The 20,123-nt window shown below is 40.2% G+C and overlaps 1 protein-coding gene and 1 long non-coding RNA gene across 2 annotated transcripts; both read left to right on the top strand.

Annotated features, from left to right (window-relative positions):
• The first annotated feature begins 2,790 nt into the window (after positions 1-2,790).
• On the top strand, positions 2,791-5,916 carry LOC116055944 (microfibrillar-associated protein 3-like). Its single transcript, XM_031308017.2, has 3 exons — positions 2,791-2,999; positions 3,751-4,066; positions 4,916-5,916. Exons 2-3 carry the CDS (start codon positions 3,796-3,798, stop codon positions 5,644-5,646), a joined length of 1,002 nt encoding a protein of 333 aa, XP_031163877.1. The 5' UTR covers positions 2,791-2,999; positions 3,751-3,795; the 3' UTR covers positions 5,647-5,916.
• Positions 5,917-6,134: 218 nt separating this feature from the next.
• On the top strand, positions 6,135-7,305 carry LOC118493017. Its single transcript, XR_004894949.1, has 2 exons — positions 6,135-6,198; positions 6,362-7,305. It is a non-coding gene; the product is annotated as an uncharacterized LOC118493017 (long non-coding RNA).
• Positions 7,306-20,123: the final 12,818 nt, after the last annotated feature.

Below are 20,123 nucleotides of genomic sequence, written 5' to 3'. Positions count from 1 at the left end.
AAAAAGTTTTAAAAAAAAGGAAACAAAAAAATGTTGGTGGAATATGATAACATGCTAATTTTTTATTTTTATTTTTCAAATACAAGAAATCATAAAAACAAGTCATAATTTGGAGATTAAAGTCAGAATTCAGACTTTTCTTAGAATTCTGACTTTGAACAAAAATTCACATTTGGCCCTAATCTTCTTCCATACTACAGACAATTGAGGCACATTGTGATTGTACAATTGTTGAAAAATGTTGACAGCTTTGCGGTGGATACAAGATATATAACAAAACATAACAAATAAAGAAAATAAAGGGGGTCTTTTTAGTCAAGTAGGGAATAAGTAAGTCCAACAAATAAAAGAGTCTCTTGGCGTTTTCCTTTGTCATGCATTGAAGAGATGTAGCAAAAAGCTTAAGCTCATTTTTCCAACCTTTTGATATGGGGTTTGACCTTTAAATACTTACACCTATGAATAAAATGTTTACAACGTTCAATCAAGTTATGTATCAAGAACTCTAAATCCTTATCCTTTAAACATATTCCAGCTTGAATTGACATTTCATTTAATGGGTGCAGCAGTATACCTTTAGATTGAAGCCAGCATTGAAAAAAAAAGTGCAATATGGAAGCTGATGGTGGAATAGATTCATGCAAATGACAGAAAGTATGCATGTCTGTAGATGTACAGTATGTTTATACTGTTTTGATGCAATGACTGGATGTGTATGACCATGTGTGTTCATGTATACTACTAATGCTGCTATATGTTTCTATTTTTCTATTTTTTTAAATAACATTAGGACTTACATTATATTTTTGAACAATGTCTTTATTGAGTTTTCATTTTAAACAAAGAACTAAATAATAATAATAATAATAATAATAATAACAATAATAAACATATGTATATAAAATATGATAATAAAAAATATATAAAATCTGTATTTATACATATATATGTATATACACCCATGAACAGGTGATGTACTAACATACACACCAACTTACATTATATGTATTAGGACTTACATTATATTTTTATAAGTCAATGAATTGATGCACTGACTGGAGAGCACATTAAATTTGGTTGTACCTGTGACAATGACAATTAAAGACCTATTCTATTGTTTTTTTAAATAAAAAAAAAAAAAAAAAGACAGCCAAAAGTCATTCATCGGTTCACACACTGAAAGAAATATATGTTTACCATCAGGTGGAACTGCACCTGCAGGGGAGAATAAAGAAGAAGCCACGCCCACCCACTCACACACTCACATGGTTCCTTTTTTTTTTTAAAAGAGCTTTATTAAGTTTTTACAAATGACAATTTATACATTTAAACATACAGTAGACTACATGACATAAATATAAACCATACAAGAATCACAAAAATATAACTAATAAAACAAAATGTGCAAACCAAGCTTAAGTGTAAAGTGCATAGAGCCTCTCATAAAGTGCATAGAGATATTTATAAAGTGCATGGAGTCTTTTTTTTTTTTTTATAAAGTGCATATAGAGTCTTGCTGTTCAAAATGTCCCAAGGAAGGAACTGTTTTCTATCCATAGTTCTTCTTCGCCTGATCTCAGCGAGCACTTGTTTACACACATCTTCACTGTTTATGACAGTCTGTTGTATAATCATACAGCATACAATACATATGATTATTTTTAACAGTTCCTTGTGTTTCTCTGATAGAGGTTCGTCAACAATACAGTACATCACAGACTTATATGAAAGATGAATATTTACACCATACACTCCTAATTTATCCCAGACCTCTTTAGCTCTATAGCAGTCCATCAATAGATGCTGCTGTGTCTCATCTTCTTGGCAATTAATCATGGGACATGTTTTTGTTTTTACATAACAACTCCAAGAAACAACAGCTCTAACAGCTAGTCTATTTACAGACATCAGCCATCTCATGTCTCGAATGCTCTCAGAGAGGTTCTTATTTTCCTTCGTTGTGCGTTAAATATTTATAATTTATATACCCACCATATTTATAATCATTAATTTTTTTTAAAATCATTTTACTCGGGAGGCCATTCCAGTCAATTTTAAGATTTTCATATTCATAAATAAAATCACCATAAATCAGGTTGTATTCTGGACCTTGTCTGGCTCTCCCTCTCCGTTTTCTCCACTTGGAGCGCTCACCGACCCAGAGAGCATTCCTCGAGATTGCTGCTGATAACGTTTTTAACAAAAGCTATATATAATTTTAAACTCATATCTACTGCCCCTAACCCCCCATATTCTTTACTTTTATACATGATTTCTCTTTTTGTTACTTCCCTGGTTGTACCCCAAACTAAGTTTACACACTGTTTATTTAATTTCATTATCATTTTGTGAGATGGAGGAAAGATGTTTGCTAAAAACAGGAGTTTGGATAAGATGAAAGTTTTAACAATATTCACTCTTGATTTATAATTGGTGTTTTAATTTTCCCATTTTTTAACTTCTTCTTTAACTTCACATAGTTTATTTTCCCAGTTTTTTTCACTACAGTCTTGATTACAAATGGTCAAACCTAAGATTTTAATTTCATTCATTCATTCATTTCAGAGCACATTAAATTTGGTTGTACCTGTGACAATGACAATTAAAGACCTATTCTATTGTTTTTTTAAATAAAAAAAATAAAACAAAGACAGCCAAAAGTCATTCATCGGTTCACACACTGAAAGAAATAATATGTTTACCATCAGGTGGAACTGCACCTGCAGGGGAGAATAACGAAGAAGCCACGCCCACCCACTCACACACTCACATGGTTCCTTGACCTGACATGAACCAGCAGTATCTGAACCAGGAAGTGACTCCTCGTGCTTGTTTTGCTTAAACTCTTGCGTGTTCGAGACATGGCTGTATGTTAAAGCGAAGTAAAATAGGACTTTAAAAAAAAAGGAATATCTTCACACTTACATCAAGCTACACGATTTGTTTGGACGTTGATGTCGGTCGAGGATCGCTTGTTTTGGTCGCTGTCCGAGCAGCAGGTGGGAACAACAGCTGACTGTTTGGGTTGATGGTCCTTTATGTGTTGGTTTCTTACTTTGTTTTTTTGTTTTTTAAATGTGCTCCATACACCATTATTATACCAGCGGTTCTTCCTAATCCTTGTCAGTGCCTAATAACGGTAACTATAGGTAACTATCGACTACTAATCATTTAAATCAACAATCTCTTACGGCCTATTTTATTATTATACTTTTTTTTAAATCTACAGTAGGCTACCCTATCACTAAATAGCCGCATATATAGGATAGCATATTACCCCCAAACAGTCACCGTTTGTAAATAGAATTGATGGATTACATAATTGTACTCTTATTTCTTCTACAGGGTTTTAGTTTAATGCAATTTAATTCGCATCTGTATGTGCTACCTGGACATGAAGTCTAATTCATTAACTATAATCAAAGTGACTTTATTTTTTAAGGGACATTAAAAACGCTGAGCCGCGATTTTATGAGGCATTGAAAAGTCAATTAAAAAATCAATAGGGGTAAAGAAGACAAAAAAAGGCCTATTTTATACCTGAGTTATGTCTTGTGTACGTACCATTAACTAAAAAAAAATGTTTTGTTTTTATCAGAGGTGTGTGTGTGTGTGTGTGTGTGTGTGATAGGCTAGATAGGCTAAAGCTTTATCAATAATGGACAGGACTATAGATTATGAAGACACTTAAGCGTCTACACTCGTGTGTTGCTGCATGAGATCTAACCGTTGCCTCTTCCTGTTTTGCAGGTTTGTCTCGTCTAAATGTGAGCCGAAGCTGGAACTCCTTTCGACATGTCACCACCTCAGAAATATCACCTCTCACACCTGCTGCTCCTTGCAGTCCTGCTGTCCGCCAGCTGGACAGCCGACGGGGCTAACAACGGGTCAGAGGCTGAAGCGGTGTCAGAGGCTGAAGCGGTGTCCTCCGCGCATCTGGCCGGGACTGTCGTCCCCTCCGGCGGGGTCGTTACGGTGAAGGAGGGATCCAGCGTGCTGATCGAATGTAACGTGACCGCAGGCTACGATGACATCAAGTGGTACAACTCTAAAGGGCCTCTGCTTGGTGAGGACATGGGGTGGGGGGGATGCTGGGCTGAGGAGATGCCCATGAACAACTTTTGAGTTCTGTTTGCTAGGGCTGGGACGGTATGCTTTTGTCCCGATTCGATTATTTCGCGATACATGGGTGCCGATTGGATTTGTATTGCGGTTTTATCATTAGTACAGTACTGCGATTCGATAGTTGCAGAAGCAGTTTGTTGTTTCAGCTTTCACTCAAAAACAATGATGACAATTTTACAATCTGCTCTTAAAGGAACACGCCGACTTATTTGGACTTTATTCACCGTATCCCCCAGAGTTAGATGAGTCCATACATTCCCTTCTCATCTCCGTGCGTGTCGTAACTCTGTCTGACGCCCCCACCGCTAGCCTAGCTTAGTACAGATCCTGGAGGTAACTGGCTCCCAATAAGTGACAAAATAACGTCAACATTTTCCTATTTGTATAGTCACAGTGTGTACAAATAACAAGGTCACATGAGATGCAGCCATCTTCTAACCGTATACAAACTGGGAACTATATTCTCAGAAGGCGAAGCATTACTACTTGGGCGGAGTGATTTGCTCGCAGCACCTGAGAAGCCCCGTGGTGAGGAGCAGAGAGCAACAACGGTGCTTTTCAGGTGTTGCGCTAATCACTCCGCCCAAGTAGCAGTGCAACGACACGCACGGAGATGAGAAGGGTATGTATGGACTTATCTAACTCTGGGGGATACGGGGAATAAGCTACAGTCTCAATAAGTCGGCGTGTTCCTTTAATGTTTTCCCTGTTTTCTTAATTCTCAACTCCCATCTCACAAGTTTTTGCTAAAACTAAAACTGTCCTATTGTCTTATGTGTTGTGACTTTAGGCGGGAAGTGGCAGATTCAGGAAGACGGAGCCCTGAACATCACCGAGGTCTCCTTCAAGGACCGCGGCCGCTACACCTGCGTCGCCTCTGGTGGTGCCGGCGCGACCAAAAACTACACCGTCACGCTCCGCGTGGCCCACAACACCAGCACCGGCCTGGGCCTGTACTATGTCATTGTCTGCCTGGTGACGTTCACCATCATCATGGCCCTCAACGTGACACGCCTCTGCATGGTCAGCAGCCACCTGAAGAAGACCGAGAGGGCCATCAACGAGTTCTTCCGCACAGAGGGCGCCGAGAAGCTGCAGAAGGCGTTCGAGGTCGCCAAGCGCATTCCCATCGTCACGTCGGCCAAGACGCTGGAGCTCGCCAAGCAGACGCAGTACAAGACCATGGAGTTTGCGCGCCACATGGAGGATCTGGCCCGGAGCGTCCCTCTGCCGCCGCTCATCCTGAACTGCCGCACAGCCGGGGAGGAGGGAAACCCGGGGCCGCACCCTGCGGAGCAGGCCGGGCCGTCGGCGTCTAGGAACAGGCAAGCTATAGGCCCTCCCTACGCCGACAGAAACGGAGAGGGAGCGGAGGTGTGTCAGGCGCTGCTGGCAAATGGAGGGAACAGCGATGTCATAGTTTCAGTCCACGCCGTTTCCGTGGAGGCGGACAGCGAGGATAGGATGGGCCTCCGCGTGCCAGGCTCACAAACAAGTGCGTCCTATGAGAGCAACGTATAAACCAGGGGTCAGCAACCTTAGGTGCGCGTTCCACCATTGGCACGTGGTAGCGCAACCAATGGCACACCATCAACAAGTGGGGTTTTGAAAGAGGTCATTTGGCATGCGAATTGTGTGAAATGGAACATTTCCAAAAATGGAAATGTTCCAATTCACACGCCAAATGACCTCTTTCAAAGCCATCAGCAGTTGGGCTGTGTACCAATACCGTGACTTCGATAATGGTTCCTAAACGATACTTTTTTCGATAACAATTTTATAAAACAAAAAGAAATTACAATATTTCAGCACAAATCTTTGTATTTATTTTTCAGCTCCTACTACATTTTTTTTTTTTTTTTTGGGGGGGGGGGGCATTTTTAGGCCTTTATTGACAGGACAGCTGAAGACATGAAAGGGGAGAGAGAGGGGGGAATGACATGCAGCAAAGGGCCACAGGTTGGAGTCGAACCCGGGCCCGCTGCGTCAAGGAGTAAACCTCTATATATGCTCCTACTACATGAGCCCTGTCTCTGTGCCTAACGTAGAGTTTTTCCTGCGTGTCTCTACGACGTGTAACGTTACAGCCAATCAGCAGCATTATTAGATCTTGGTAGAAGCATGCTGCATGCTTATTGGCTCACTGACGTTGATGAGATTAACTCCTTTAGGTTTTGAAATTGGGTATTGAATGACGAGGCATTTTTCCTTACTCGATACTAAGGAGGCAATTCAGTCGGTGCGTAAAAAGTATTGAATTGGGTACCCAGCCCTGGCCACCATTGGCACCCAGTAGCGCAACCAATGGCACACTAGCACTACGTGTGCAAGAGTTTTTTAGAAATGTTCCAATTCGCATGCCAAATGACATCTTTCAGAGCCATTAGCACTAGGGCTGGGTATCGTTCAAAAATATTCAATACCATTACCGTTACCAATACCGTGACTTCGATACCGGGTCCTAAATTATACTTTTTTCTTCCAATTCGAATGCCAAATGACCTCTTTCACAACAGTAGCACAGCTGGATATTTACAGTAGTTTGATTGGCTTCCCCCATTCCCCATCCTCATTTCATGAAGACTCGCCCTACTCTGCCTCTGATTGGCTAATACTCGTCGCCTTCTTCACAGAATGCAGCACGAAGGGGGGGAAAAAGAACACTGCCTGAGCAGGCTTGGTATATGATACGATATTAAAAAGGTTGCCGACCCCTGGTATAGACCATCACGACCTGAATCCCATCCGAAAGAAACGCACCTTCTGAAGTGTAAGGCGTCTAACTGCAAGTGTTAAAAAGAGATAAAAAAAACAAAGAATGTGGGGTTGGTTATTATTTAGAGTTGAGTTTATCTGGTTCTGCTTATCGGTTCTCGTTCTTATTGAATCCTGGCTCCAAATCTTGTCATGCTGTTTGAGTAAGAAAAGAAACCAAAACTTGTTGAAAACAAAAGCCAGCTATCTTGCCATGTACAAGTTTGATTGTAGCTATAATGAATATTTTCAATGTCGATTCATTTGTTGATCATTTCCTCAATCAATGGATTAGTTGTTTGGTAGGGCTGCACGGTATGAGGAAAATATCTAATTGCGACTATTTTGACTGATGTTGCAATTGCGATATAATTCACGATATTGGAGGGAATGATCATTTTTGTATCATTATTCTTATTTTCATTGTTAGTTAAAGTTAAAATGATTATAGTGTGATTTTTGCGAGGATCTGTACCAAAGAAAGATTTTTTTCTTACATCTGATGGATAGGATTTGTAGGCCGGGACGTCTCCGCAGCACCACAATACTTCATTCAGAATGGTTTGACACATATTTTGTCTTCAACTAATATTGCGCCCCCCCTGTGATTTGGAAATTGCACTAGTCCATATTGCGATTTCGATAAGATTGCGATTAATTGTGCAGCCCTATTGTTTGGTCTCTAAAAAATAGTAAAAAAAAAATTGTTGATCCATGTTTCCCAAAGAGGCCTAAGAGGACGTCCTCAAATGTCTTGTTTTGTCCACAACTCAAAGATATTCAGTCTACTGTCACAGAGGAGAGAAGAAATGAAGAAGCTGCAGTCAGATCATTTTGACAGGTTTTTTATTTCAATGAATCGATTCATCTTTGCGGCTCTAGATTAGGGCTGTTTATTTTCCACTTGTTTTTCCTGGAGATGGTTTGCTAGCTTTAGCTGATCTAGCACATTATGACTACATCTGTGGCGATCAGATTACTGCAAAAATACATGCTATTATGGAAAAAAATATAATCACAATTATTTCAGTCAATATTGAAATCATGATAATTTAACACGATTGCTCGTTGACTTCTGGAAAGATGTTGCAATTATTGAACTTAAAAAAACAGTGGAAAAAGTTGATTCAATAAATCAACAGTAAAAAAACACATACAGCTGTGAACTTTGCCTTAATACTTTTCCTATTTAAACTTTATTTTTTTCATTCAGAACACAATGAGCTTAGTAATGAGCTAAATAATTGTTTTTTTTTCTCGATTTATTCTGTTTTTGTGATCATTGGGAGCCAAAGTCATCATCACGATTACATTTTGATTAATTGCACAGCCCTAATACATGCTGAATCACGTTCCTCCTGCATGAAAGTATTTCCATGCACGGATTACATTTGACTAGTCTTTTGTCGAGCTTTTTTAGTCTCACTTCAGGAATCAAAAAGCAGTTTAGGAGCAATTTCTCAATTCTTATATAATTGCAACAAAATGCATCAACAGAGCTCCCAATTCTATTCTTCTATTTTTTGGGCTTTGTATGGCCTTTAATTGATGGGATAGAGGAGAGAGAGGAGGGACGACATGCAGCAAAGGGCCGCGGGTCGGATTCAAACCCGGGGCCGCTGCCAAGGACTCAGCCTACATGGGGCACACACTCTACTGGGTGAGCTAGAGGCCACGCCTATTTTCTCTTGTCTTAAATATATATTTATTTTTCATGTATGTGTGGTGGGTTATAAGAGCTAATTTTCATCCTTCAGAAGAGGAAGATTATGGCCGTTGATGGTTAGCTAGCTTGCCAAAATAAAACGCAAAATGCCAAAATGCATCCACAAAGCTCCGAATTCTATTTTCTCTTGTCTGCAATATATTTAATTTTTCACGTTTGTGTGGCGGGATTTCTGTGCGCCCACAGCTAGTTAGTGATGCAACAGATACTGTATACTTCAGAAGACACTGTTTGCTGCCTTTGCCGCCACTTTGACAGTCAGTCAGTTTCCACAGAACAAAATGTCATGAAATACCCTTGTTCCATTGTTTCCATTTTGTTTTCTTGTCAATCTATCTGACACTCAGGAAGAAATGGAAGACTTTGAAATAATGCCTCAAAACAACAAGTCACTCCACAGATGTGATTGCTGTCTCCATGTCTTTTTATTCGGGTCTTTGTTAGTCAGGAACAGCAGTTAATTACAGGTTAGGTTTTGCTTCCAGGTGACTGAAAGAAGTAAACATTTCAAAACAAAATGACAAAAATAAAATTTGCATAAGCAATGCAGGCGGTTTGAGAGAATCTTTAAAAGTATGTTGGACAGTAAATACCAAGCTCCCAGCTACTTCTTTCTCTCAGAGGCAGCAGAGGAAGTGGAATATATAATCATGATTATTTTTGCATTGGAGCTCTAATGTCCAATGTGATGGAATTGTGCTTAAACTATGCAGGTGTAATTTATCATATTTCGATGTCCATGTCTGAAAAAAGTCAAGGACTTTTTTATGATGAAGGTGATGCAGCGTTTTCTCTCTGTTTTTATTTCTAGTGACGTTTGGCGAGTGTGGTAGTGTGGTAGGTAAGGAGTGACTCATTTCGGGCGAGTTTGTAATTTGTTTTGTGTAGATATGAACACACAGATTGTCCATATCCTGTGTGTCTAATACTAGAAGTGTGTCTAAATGGTATCGCAAGGCTTAAAAACAACTCAATGTGTTTGTTATATTCCAATAAAAATGAAATAAAGATGTTTAAAATGATTGATCTGCGTTGAACCTTTTTTTTCAGAGCCCATTTCAAGCTTTTAAATGAAAAGACAAGACAACTTTTTTCGTATAGCACATCATATAACAAGTGCTTTACATAAAACATTAAAGAGCAGTTATAAACTATTAAAAACATCCGTCAAAGAGGAAATAAAAACAGCTGAAATAGAATGAGACGGGTATGAAATGAACAGTTATTTAAAGAAAGGCAGCATCAAAAAGTAAAGTCTTCGGCCTTGATTTAACCCTTGTGTTGTCCTCCTCCTGTTTTGTCTGTAAAGTATAAATGATCACCCCATTCTGTGTTACATCTTCTTAGCCAACGTCATTCCAACCTATTACCACTGGTGTTACACTCATTTCAATCAGGAGAGACTTCGTCGCAGATATGCAAAGATTTATTGTACATAAGCATAATATGAAATGTACAGAGTCTTTGGGGGAAAATATTTTAAAGGGGTATAGAAGCCAGACACATTCCCCCCGATGGAGCTTAGACACTGGTGATGGTGGAGAGGGAACCCGGAGACCGAACGAAAGACCTGTCTGCCGGAAAGGGACTCAGGTTGCCGTGGTTGACGATGCCCGGAGGTGGAAGGGGAGGAGGAGGGTTGCACGCTTACCTGAAGAGACAGCTGATAGCAAGGAGAGAAGACATTTAAAGCAGGATGTCATGCTGTGATTGGATCATGAATTTGGCCAATTCTGGTTGGTTTACTGAAGAGGGAACGCCTCTTAAAGCGTAACTCTCGCCAAAATGCAACCTAGGGTCTTTTTGTGAATGGACCCGAGTCAAACCTTCGTGTAAAAGCATATTTAAGACGGAATCGTCATTTTTAAGATTTACCGTATTTTCGTTTTTTGGTCAAATAGCCTTTTGAATGGGAGTGCTAGGGGCACTTTTATGCTAGCCTCAAAACAGCTATTTTTAAAACACTAAGAAGGCTTGACACAACATTAAACTTTGCTTGAAGTATCGCCAGGGGCTCTACACCTTAACAAAAGCATTGACAACATTATTTGTGTACCCAGAGTTTACTAAAAAGAAAGATTTTGAGCAACTCACGTTAGCAGTTGTTGTCTACACTATCCGCCATTTTCCCAGTCAAAAATAGGCGATCTCCGAATGCGAATGAACGGACTCCATAGGAGGAAATGTCATTCCTATATGAGGCTCCTTTTTCAACTACAAGGTCAATATTGTGTGTCACTAACAACAAAACAACAAATTATCCGTGCATTTATATGGAACTAAGCTTTTGGAGCTTTCCATCTTTACTCTCCTCCCTCGACTATTTTTGACTGGCTCGATAGACGGCGACCGGAAGAACAACAGCTACAGTGAGTTGCTCAAAATCTTTCTTTTTAGTAAACTCTGGGTACACAAACAATGTTGTCAATGCTTTCGTTAAGGTGTAGAGCCCCTGGTGATACTTGGAGCAAAGTCTCATGTTGTGTCGAGCCTTCTTAGTGTTTTAAAAATGTTGATTTTGAGGCTAGCATAGTAGTGCCCCTAAGCACTCCCATTCAAAAGGCCATTTGACCGAAAATACGGTAAATCTTAAAAGTGGCGATTCCGGTCAGGGTATGGTCCGTGTACTTTTTCGTTCATTCGATTTTCATTTCATAAACAGGTATTAAAAAACAAAAAACGAATGCTTATTTGATTATCGTTTTAAAATACAAAATTTGAAATTGAAATACAAGGCATTTTTTCCTTTTCATGGTCAAAAGGGGATGGGAGAAATTTAAAATATACTTTCATTTTCATTTTCTATTTCATATAACAAAAAATAAAATCACTCGAAAATAGAAACGAAAAAAGCCTTGTTTTTTCATATTCAGAGACCGGATGTTGTCATTTCCACAGCAACAGCGCCAGTGTAGCCTACCAGTGGTGGTGCTTTCAGCCCAGGCTAAAATTACTTTGGAAACCCTAATGCATATGTTTATATGTATTGCCTCATTTATGTATTTCATGAAATGAAAATCGAATGACCAAAACATACACTACCATATTTGCTTTAACTCAGGCTGCAGGGGACATTCTAAAACGCTTAACATGAAAAAAATAAACACTCACCATATTTCTCATGGCCATATCTTGTCATGAACACTAGCCTGTCAAAAAAACTAAACTGAAATTAAACGATTATAGAAGTTCTCTCACATTAACGTTTTCTTCTTCTATGGCGAGGAAGAAGCTTAACGTGGTTTAATGTACCTAAACAACGATCAATGATTACCAAATTTCTATCTCATATTGCTCCTCATAACCACTGAAAACTGTCAAAAAATCTAACCCAAAGTCCAATTATTATGGACGTTATCTGACTGATAACTGATTGATCATTGTTTAGGTAGATTAAACCATGTTAAGCTTTTTCACGTTAAGCGTTTTAGAATGTCCCGGCTGCAGTTGAGGGAAACTGTAGCCTATAACTTCCTGAGCGACTGATCATCCATTTTTTGCCCCCCTTTACATAAATATACATAAATATGGCTATGAAATAGATCATGAAATACATAAATGAGGCAATACATATGAACATACGCATTAGTCATTATAGTTCAATAGCCCAAATACATATGTTTTACTTTTATTTATTTCAGGGGACTTTTATTTATTCCGTCTATTTATATGCACGTTATATTCAAAGGACGTTTTGTTATCTCACAGACTTCGACTAAAAGCAACTAGCAAGCCTGCCTGACATCAGTGCATCATAGCATATCACTATCTGCAAACAAAAGAAAATATGACTAAAACACGAGCGCGGCAGATTCCCAGCTCAGCTAGAGCGGGTAACGCCAGCTCTGCAGATGGATCAGAGTCAATCAGCACCGGGCAGCGAACCACAGGGACCGAGGTCACAGGGCTGGAGGCTAGCTGCTAGCTAGCTGCAGCAGCTAATATTAGAATATTAGACCCAGCACCGGAGGTCTGATCCCCATGATCTGATCCCGAACCCCCGGTGACTCTCTGCCAGATCAGCAAGCAACAGAAAGTTTGCTGGGATTGGTAACGGTGGCGTAACGGTAACGTTATAGCTGTGAACTGAAATTGTATTTCCTCAGCTGGTTCGACTCTCTTGGGGCGAAGTTGTCTGCTGCGGGTAGAGACAGAGAGTCAGAGGGAGGCAGGGAGAGAGGGTAATAAATAAATGTGACATTATGAAATAAAAGTTCCCCCAAGCATTATCAAGAGTATGTTTCCAGAGTAATTTTAGCCTGGGCTGAAAGCAACACTGGTAGGCTACACTGGCGCTGTTGCCTTGGAAATGACAACATTTTTTCCCCATCAAATGACAAGGAAAAAATGCCTTGTATTTCAATTTCAGATTTTGTATTTTAAAACAAAAATCAAATAAGCATTTGTTTTTTGTTTTTTAATACTGTTTATGAAATGAAAATCGAATGAACGAAAAAGTACACGGACCGTGATATCACAGATTGGTATATGTCAACGTTTAGTCAGGAAACTGTTTTGGAAACCATTTCAGTTTCTTTTCAAATGCTATGAAGTTGAATAAAACCCCCACAATTCAATGAGAGTAATGATCCGATCCTTCATTTTACTTGCAAAAAGCGTTGTATGGAACCATCCATGTTATTTTTGAGGCAATTTGGTTTTAAGGAACCTATATTTCTGATACAGAAACTTTGAAAACAGGTCAAATTTGATCCGAGGACAACAGGAGGGTTAAAAGAACTGAGAGTTGCAGCAGATACGGAGGGTTCTTTCTGGGGGTTTGTTCTAGATATGTGGAGCATCAAAACTGAACGCTGCTTCTCCATGTTTAGCTCTGACTCTGGGGACAGAAAGCAGACGTGTCCCAGACGACCTGAGAGGTCTGGATGGTCATAATTAGGGCTTTGAATTCACTTTTTTGATCAGCAACCAACATAGCTAGCAGATTTCTAAAGTTACAAGCCAATCAGATTCTCCACAGGCCATATGGTTTGTTTGTTTGTTTAGTCCTAACTAACTTTACTTTGGCAGGCGCTACAGATCCCTGCGCACAAAAACAACCAGACATAAGAACAGCTTCTTTCCCACTGCTATCTCTACTGAACTGCTGATAAGTGGGCTCATCCCCACTTTGGCCACTCACCCACTTCTCTACACATTACATACTTATCATTCCAATATGCATCTTGCACACTACTTTACACTATTACTTTGCACTATTGACTTTTTGCACCTTACATCCCATTCCATGTGTACTTGTCTTTATATTATGTCTTATTTGTATATTTGTATATTATGTTGATACGTGCCTATATCTATATTGTTGTCTCTATTGTACAGTATGTGTCTATATTACTATTTGTCTACTACTACTACATGTCTATTTGTTGAATGTATAGAGAGTTAACACCTACCGAAGTCAAATTTCTTGTGTATGTAAGTATACTTGGGCAATAAAACTGATTCTGATTTACCGTAGTTCTTCTCCGTTTCAGCGTAGCTCGTAATCGATACCACACACTATAGGCACGTAGCCGACGGTTGTATGACATGTCACCACATGGTGTTCACTGGGAAATGTAGGATTAAAACTACAAGCAGTGTTGCCAGATAAAGATTGTTTCCAAGCCAAACACACACCAAAACCGCTCAAATTTCTTGGCGGAAAACAGACAGATTCGGCAATCTGTCGCATCGTTTTTGCAGCCGGCCGATTCAAACAAACACAGAGTTATTGGCTTCTTTCATCACCGGCCATATTGGTTAGTAACTTAACAGGGTTACCAAAGTAAATTTCACCCGCATTTGGAATTACTGGAATTGTTGGGTCTTTGTATATTATAGAGTGTGGTCTATACCTACTCTATCTGTAAAGTGTCTTGAGATAACTCTTGTTATGATTTGATACTATAAATAAAATTGAATTGAACTGAATTTGACGGGTTGGCGGATGTCAATTTAAAGCCCTGGTCATAATGTAGCAATAGATCAGAAATAAACCATTCAGTGTAAGGACCTCAGAACTGGAGTGATGTGATCCAAGACAAAGGAGTCATTCTCAAAATCACATGGTACTTGTATCTGTGGCTGAGAGGAGCTTTTAAGAACAAGTCATAGGCCAAAACATGATGAGGAACACGGATATACAGCTTCTTTACTCTGTCTCAGGGGCCAAAAGCAACGGTTTACATCCTATCATTGACAATACTTCAATGAATAAAATCAAAAACCTGCAAATGTTTGTCCGGTGGTTATTTCTGCCCTGTCAGGTAATGCTGCTAATGAGCCACTAGGTGGAGCTGTTGGTTCAAACACCACATCTGTATATCAGCTCTGACATTGGTGCATTCACAGCCTAAATTTTTGCACATTGACTGCTGTCGATAAACAATTCATTGTTAAAAAAAAACAAACAGTTGGGAGCGGAACTGTCGCTTTACCCACATTTCTGGGACTTGCTTTATTAACCCTCTAAGGGCATTTTTTCACCTTTTAAAGGTATTTGCATTGCATCCCCATGTATTTTATATCAAAATGTTAAGAACAAACTCAGCTTTCCTTACGGCGATGCTCAATTTTTTTCTAGAACAATGTATAAAGGGCTTTAGAGAAACTTGTATATTGCCAGTCTTTGCTGCATCCCAGAAATATGGATTTCTTTTCAACTACCTAATTTTATTTACCCAAAAATAACACAGATGGATGATTCCTTACAGCGCCCTTCGCAAGTACAACAAGACAATTTTTTAGCATTTGAAAAAGAAATTGAAATGTTTTCGAAACTATCCTCTCTGAACTTTTATATAAATTAGGTTTATTGACCATGAATTCCAAAAATAGTGTAATAGTGTTGTTTATACATGGTAGTCTAGTGAAAAAAAAGCGTTCAATGGCAAAAAGCTCCAAAAACATTGAAAAAAGTGCCAAAAGTGTCAACAACACAAGGGTTAAAACAAGATAATAATATATACACTTAAGTTAGAGTTTTTTTGGGGGGGCTTTTTCGCCTTTAATTTGACAGGGCAGCTAGGTGAGAAATGGGAGAGAGAGGAGGAAGACCTTGGCCTCTGAGTCGAGGCATAAACCCCTCAGTATATGTGCGCCTGCTCTACCCACTGAACCAACCCGGCCGCAGAAATTTACATTTTGAAATCATTTTTAAAACTACAAAAAACATATTTGGACTTTTCCCTCTTACTGGGCCCCCTAATGGCAAATGGGCCCTAGACACGGGCCTAGAATGCCTATGCCTAGATCCAGGCCTGCCTACGCTGTCATTTACTTGCAGTAACACCCAACCAACACACGTTCTTGCATGTTCCACCTTGTGAGTAAATGACGCACCGAGGCCTTGTTAAGCTCACACTGCTTCTGTCCTTTCCCAGACATTAATCTCAGAGAAGACAGAGTTACCGTCCGTACTACCCGAGAAATAGCAGGTTGGAGAGCAGCCCAAATAACAACAACCTTGGGCCTCTGTGTTGAATAACTCAACGAATTCCATCCTTCTTCCTTTTCCATGTCCTCTCTGGAGGCAAGCTCATCTAAATAGAATCGATTGGTCCGGGCGATCATTCATCATGCCGAGCCAAAGCAGACGTTTAAGGAGAGGGGGAAAGAAGACTTTACGGATAGGATATTTCTAGCGGGCCCACTGTGTCATCGAGGTAAACTAAACAAATTGATCAGGCTAAAAAGGACAAATGCTACGTGTGTGTGTGTGTGTGTGAGAGGGACTATAGATATATAGGCAAAGTATACACATATGAGAGATTGATTACTTTAAAGGACACATTTATGTGTGTATGTTCCCTGAAATACACTCCCAGAAGTTGTTTGTACAAGCAGCAATTACGAACTATATTTATGTTTATAGTGACGTGTCCTCTAGTGGCAGTAATAATTATGACGGGAGCAAAGCAGGAAGTAAGGTGACGAATTTAAGAGCGCCAAAATTCTGCGTGGGAGATTAGGAGGCAGGCTGGGGTTGGGTTTGGGTTAAAAGAGGGGCAGGGATACAAGGGGACCACTGGTGTGAATAAAACACTTAAAAACCTCCTTAAAAAAACAAGTTTGGTTATATAAAAGCCGTTTAAAAGAAAGCCAGATATTAAAAGCAGGTTAAGGGATAGTAAAGGCTGATAAAAATGAAAATGGTTGAAATGTAAAAATTAAAACAGTGAGTCGGTCCCCAAGGCACTGGCAGGGTTACGTTTGGGTTTGGGGTTGGGGTTGGGTAAAAAAAACAGAGGACTTTCACCTGGGAGATTGGGGTTAGAGTAGCCTGGAAATCTAGACGCACCCTAGCGGCAGCAAATTTAATTTGCAGCCAGGGGGGAAAAACCAAACTTCCAGGGTTAGGCCAATCACATCGTGTATAGAGTCGGTGGGCGGGCTTATGGCTGCTGCTGCTAGGAACAGCGGTCTTCTGGAAGACTTGGAGTTAAGCTTTTCTTTGAGAAAAGAACAAAGAATGGCACTGAAATCATTCTTAAAAAAGGAAGATGTGTTTGGAGTTTTGCCGACCGGATATGGCAAGAGTTTTATCTAACAACTAGCTCCACTACCTTCTTTGTTGCTCTGGTTGGTTGTAGCGCTATCCTATTGCGTGCAGAGGGAATTTGAAAGACAACTGTTTATCCCGCTCATCGGATTGAGCCCTGCCAATGGTGAGTTCCCAGACCCAACATCTTGATGTGGGTCTGGCTTGTCAGGCTAGGGTTAGAGTCCTGAAACCAAAAATAAACAGTGAGTTTATTTTAACTTAACAGAAGTCATGTCCAGCGTCATGTGCGTAACCTTCAGGAAGTGAAGTAACATCTGGTTTTAACCCAAACCACCATCTTTTTCTAAAGTTAACTAAGTAGTTTTGTTGCCTAAACATAACCAAACTGTGACAATTTTTTTTTTTTTACCTTACGAATGACACATTCAGCATCACGTGCCTAACCGAAAGTTAAGCAATGTCTGATTTTAGCCCAAACCACTATCTTTCTCTAAACTTAACTAAGTAACCAAACTGCGGTCATTTCACAACGTTAAAGACGTGTTTAAAATCACAAACTAAACGTATAAACCACAACCAGCGTGCTCTGGTTTAGATATGAGAACAAATGACCCATATCATCGTATGGTTTAGAGGACTGGTTGTTTACATGTCTGACAAAGCCTTCCACAGACTGGCATGTGTGTGTGTGTGTGTGTGTGTGCGTGTGTGCGTGTGTTAAAGTTTATTTATTTGGCACTTATCACAGACAGACTCACACAGTGCTTCACAGGCCAAAAGAATAAATACATTAAAACAAATCAATAATCATAAAAAACATAATAAACCATAGTAACATGTGGCAAAGTGTGTGTGTGTGTGTGTTTGTGTGTGTGTGTGTTTGTGTCGGTGTGTGTGTCTGATTATGCCTACCTTAATAAATAAAGAAGCCTGTGCATGCAGTAAATTTGAGCCTCATGTATTGAAATTGCTCATAAAACCGTGTTAAAAAAAAACAGTTGCAGATTGCATTTTATTTCCAATCAGCCTGGAGGAACAAGAGGGGGGGGTGGGGTGGGGGGAGAAGCCAAGGACAATAGATAATGAATGAAATGACATGATGAGAGAAGTGCTCGTCATATCTGTTCATTAGACGAGAGGACCCGGTGCAGATGCAGCAATCGTGTTTAGCTCTGCTGTTCTGAGTGTGTGTACGAGTGTGTTCCGGAGGTGTGTGTACGGGTGTTCCGGCGGGGTGTGTACAAGTGTTCCGGTGTACGAGTGTTCCGGAGGTGTGTGTACGAGTGTTCCGGCAGTGCGCGCACGAGTGTTCCGGTGTACGAGTGTTCCGGAGGTGTGTGTAAGAGTGTTCCGGCGGTGTGTGTACGAGTGTTCCGGTGTACGAGTGTTCCGGAGGTGTGTGTAAGAGTGTTCCGGCGGTGTGTGTACGAGATTTTTTTCCAAAATTAGGCCCTATGTTCACCTAACCTCTAACCCACCCTAACCCTAAACCTTGAAGGGAAATGTAGGAACACAAGGCCTAATTTTGAAAATGTCCTAGAAATGTGGGAACATAGGGCCTCATTTTAAGAAAAATCTTAGAAATGTGGGAACATGGGGCTGTGGGAACATAGCGCTGTGGGACCATTGGGGTGTGCGAACATAGGACTGACCCCCGAAGGACAGACAAGCACTCTTTTTATTCTGCAAAGGTTTCAGATTAAGAGCTTTACTTTTATTACAGCCGTTTTGGAGGGGATTTGTGCATCCAAATCGTATTTCTTCCAAACCGGCAAAAGAACAACTTCACACTAACCATATAGACAGACTCACTTAGCCATAGCCAAACCTTAAAAAAAAATCACTTACAGTATATTCCAGGGTCATTGGAGAAAACCAAACTTTGCTAGCTTTATTCACACAGTTCCAACTCCTTTAAATACAATTTAACCTTACAAGGAATTAAAAACAAAAGCATATGTACATATGAAAGTAAAGAGGGAATGGTGTATTGTGTATACACACAAGTCTGGTGTTTAAAAAGAAAGAAAATAATAGTTATTCTCACCAAAAACATCAAAACAATAACTCTCAGATACAGATACTGTATATACAGTAACACTTGATAGCTGTAGCCAAATGTATATGAACACCCAACACAGCTATCTGACATCTTTAGTTACTTAAACAAAATTAAGCTGTCAGATGAATGGAGTGGAATAAAAAGTATAATTGTTTCTCTCTGAAATGTAGCGGAGTAGAAGTACCTCAACAGTTGTACTTCTCTATAGTATCTGCATTTAGTCAAAGCAACCTATTTGCAGTTTCAAGCTTATTTGTCCTTACTCTCAGATAACCTCCAACAAAAGTATGGATGCGCGACCGGTCCATGTGAGGTAGAACAGCACATGTGCCAACAAAGGGACGGGTGGAGGGGCGGGGGGGGGGTGTACACTGTGGCTGACCTGATTCTCTGCAGGGTCTTGCTGCTACAAACCGCCCGCTGTCAAGCACTAATGGGAAATAATGGCTGCATCCCAGCGGCGGGCTGGGCTCGCTGGGGGACTGGGGTGAAGGTATTGGGGTCACATCTTCCGGTGGCTTCTTGTATCCTTGGACAGATACACAGAGAGAAAACATACTGTCTCTAGGGAACGTGGCGGGCGATGATGTCGGCCAAATGAGGTCGTATTGAAAGGTTGTGGGTAGGAGGAGGTCAGTAGGGCTGATTGTGTCTCTGTGACGCTTAGAAGGAAGTTGTAGGTCGGTATCCAAGTGGGGGGGATTTAGACCACTGCACCATTAGATTGTTTTTCTGGGAAACAAAGCGGAAGGTGACGGACATCCGGCCAAAAAATTTGAGACATCCGGCGGAACTTTGGGCGCCACAGAACAATCCTGTAACATCGTCGATATAGACTAAACATCAACTAAGATAAGTAAGATAAAATGTTTTCTATATATGTCAGAACAAGAACCTTAACCCTTGTGTTGTATTCACCGTCAACCATGAACTTGTCATTCCGGGTCAGA

Source organism: Sander lucioperca, chromosome 13, assembly GCF_008315115.2.
Source record: "Sander lucioperca isolate FBNREF2018 chromosome 13, SLUC_FBN_1.2, whole genome shotgun sequence".
In the NCBI taxonomy this organism is placed as follows: domain Eukaryota; kingdom Metazoa; phylum Chordata; class Actinopteri; order Perciformes; family Percidae; genus Sander; species Sander lucioperca.
This window is presented reverse-complemented; position numbering and strand designations above follow the sequence as displayed.

Coding starts and splice junctions, on each gene's coding strand:
- LOC116055944 (XM_031308017.2), top strand. CDS start 3,796: ATGTCACCACCTCAGAAATATCACCTCTCACACCTGCTGCTCCTTGCA. Junction 4,067..4,915: donor CTCTAAAGGGCCTCTGCTTG/GTGAGGACATGG, acceptor TTGTGACTTTAG/GCGGGAAGTGGCAGATTCAG.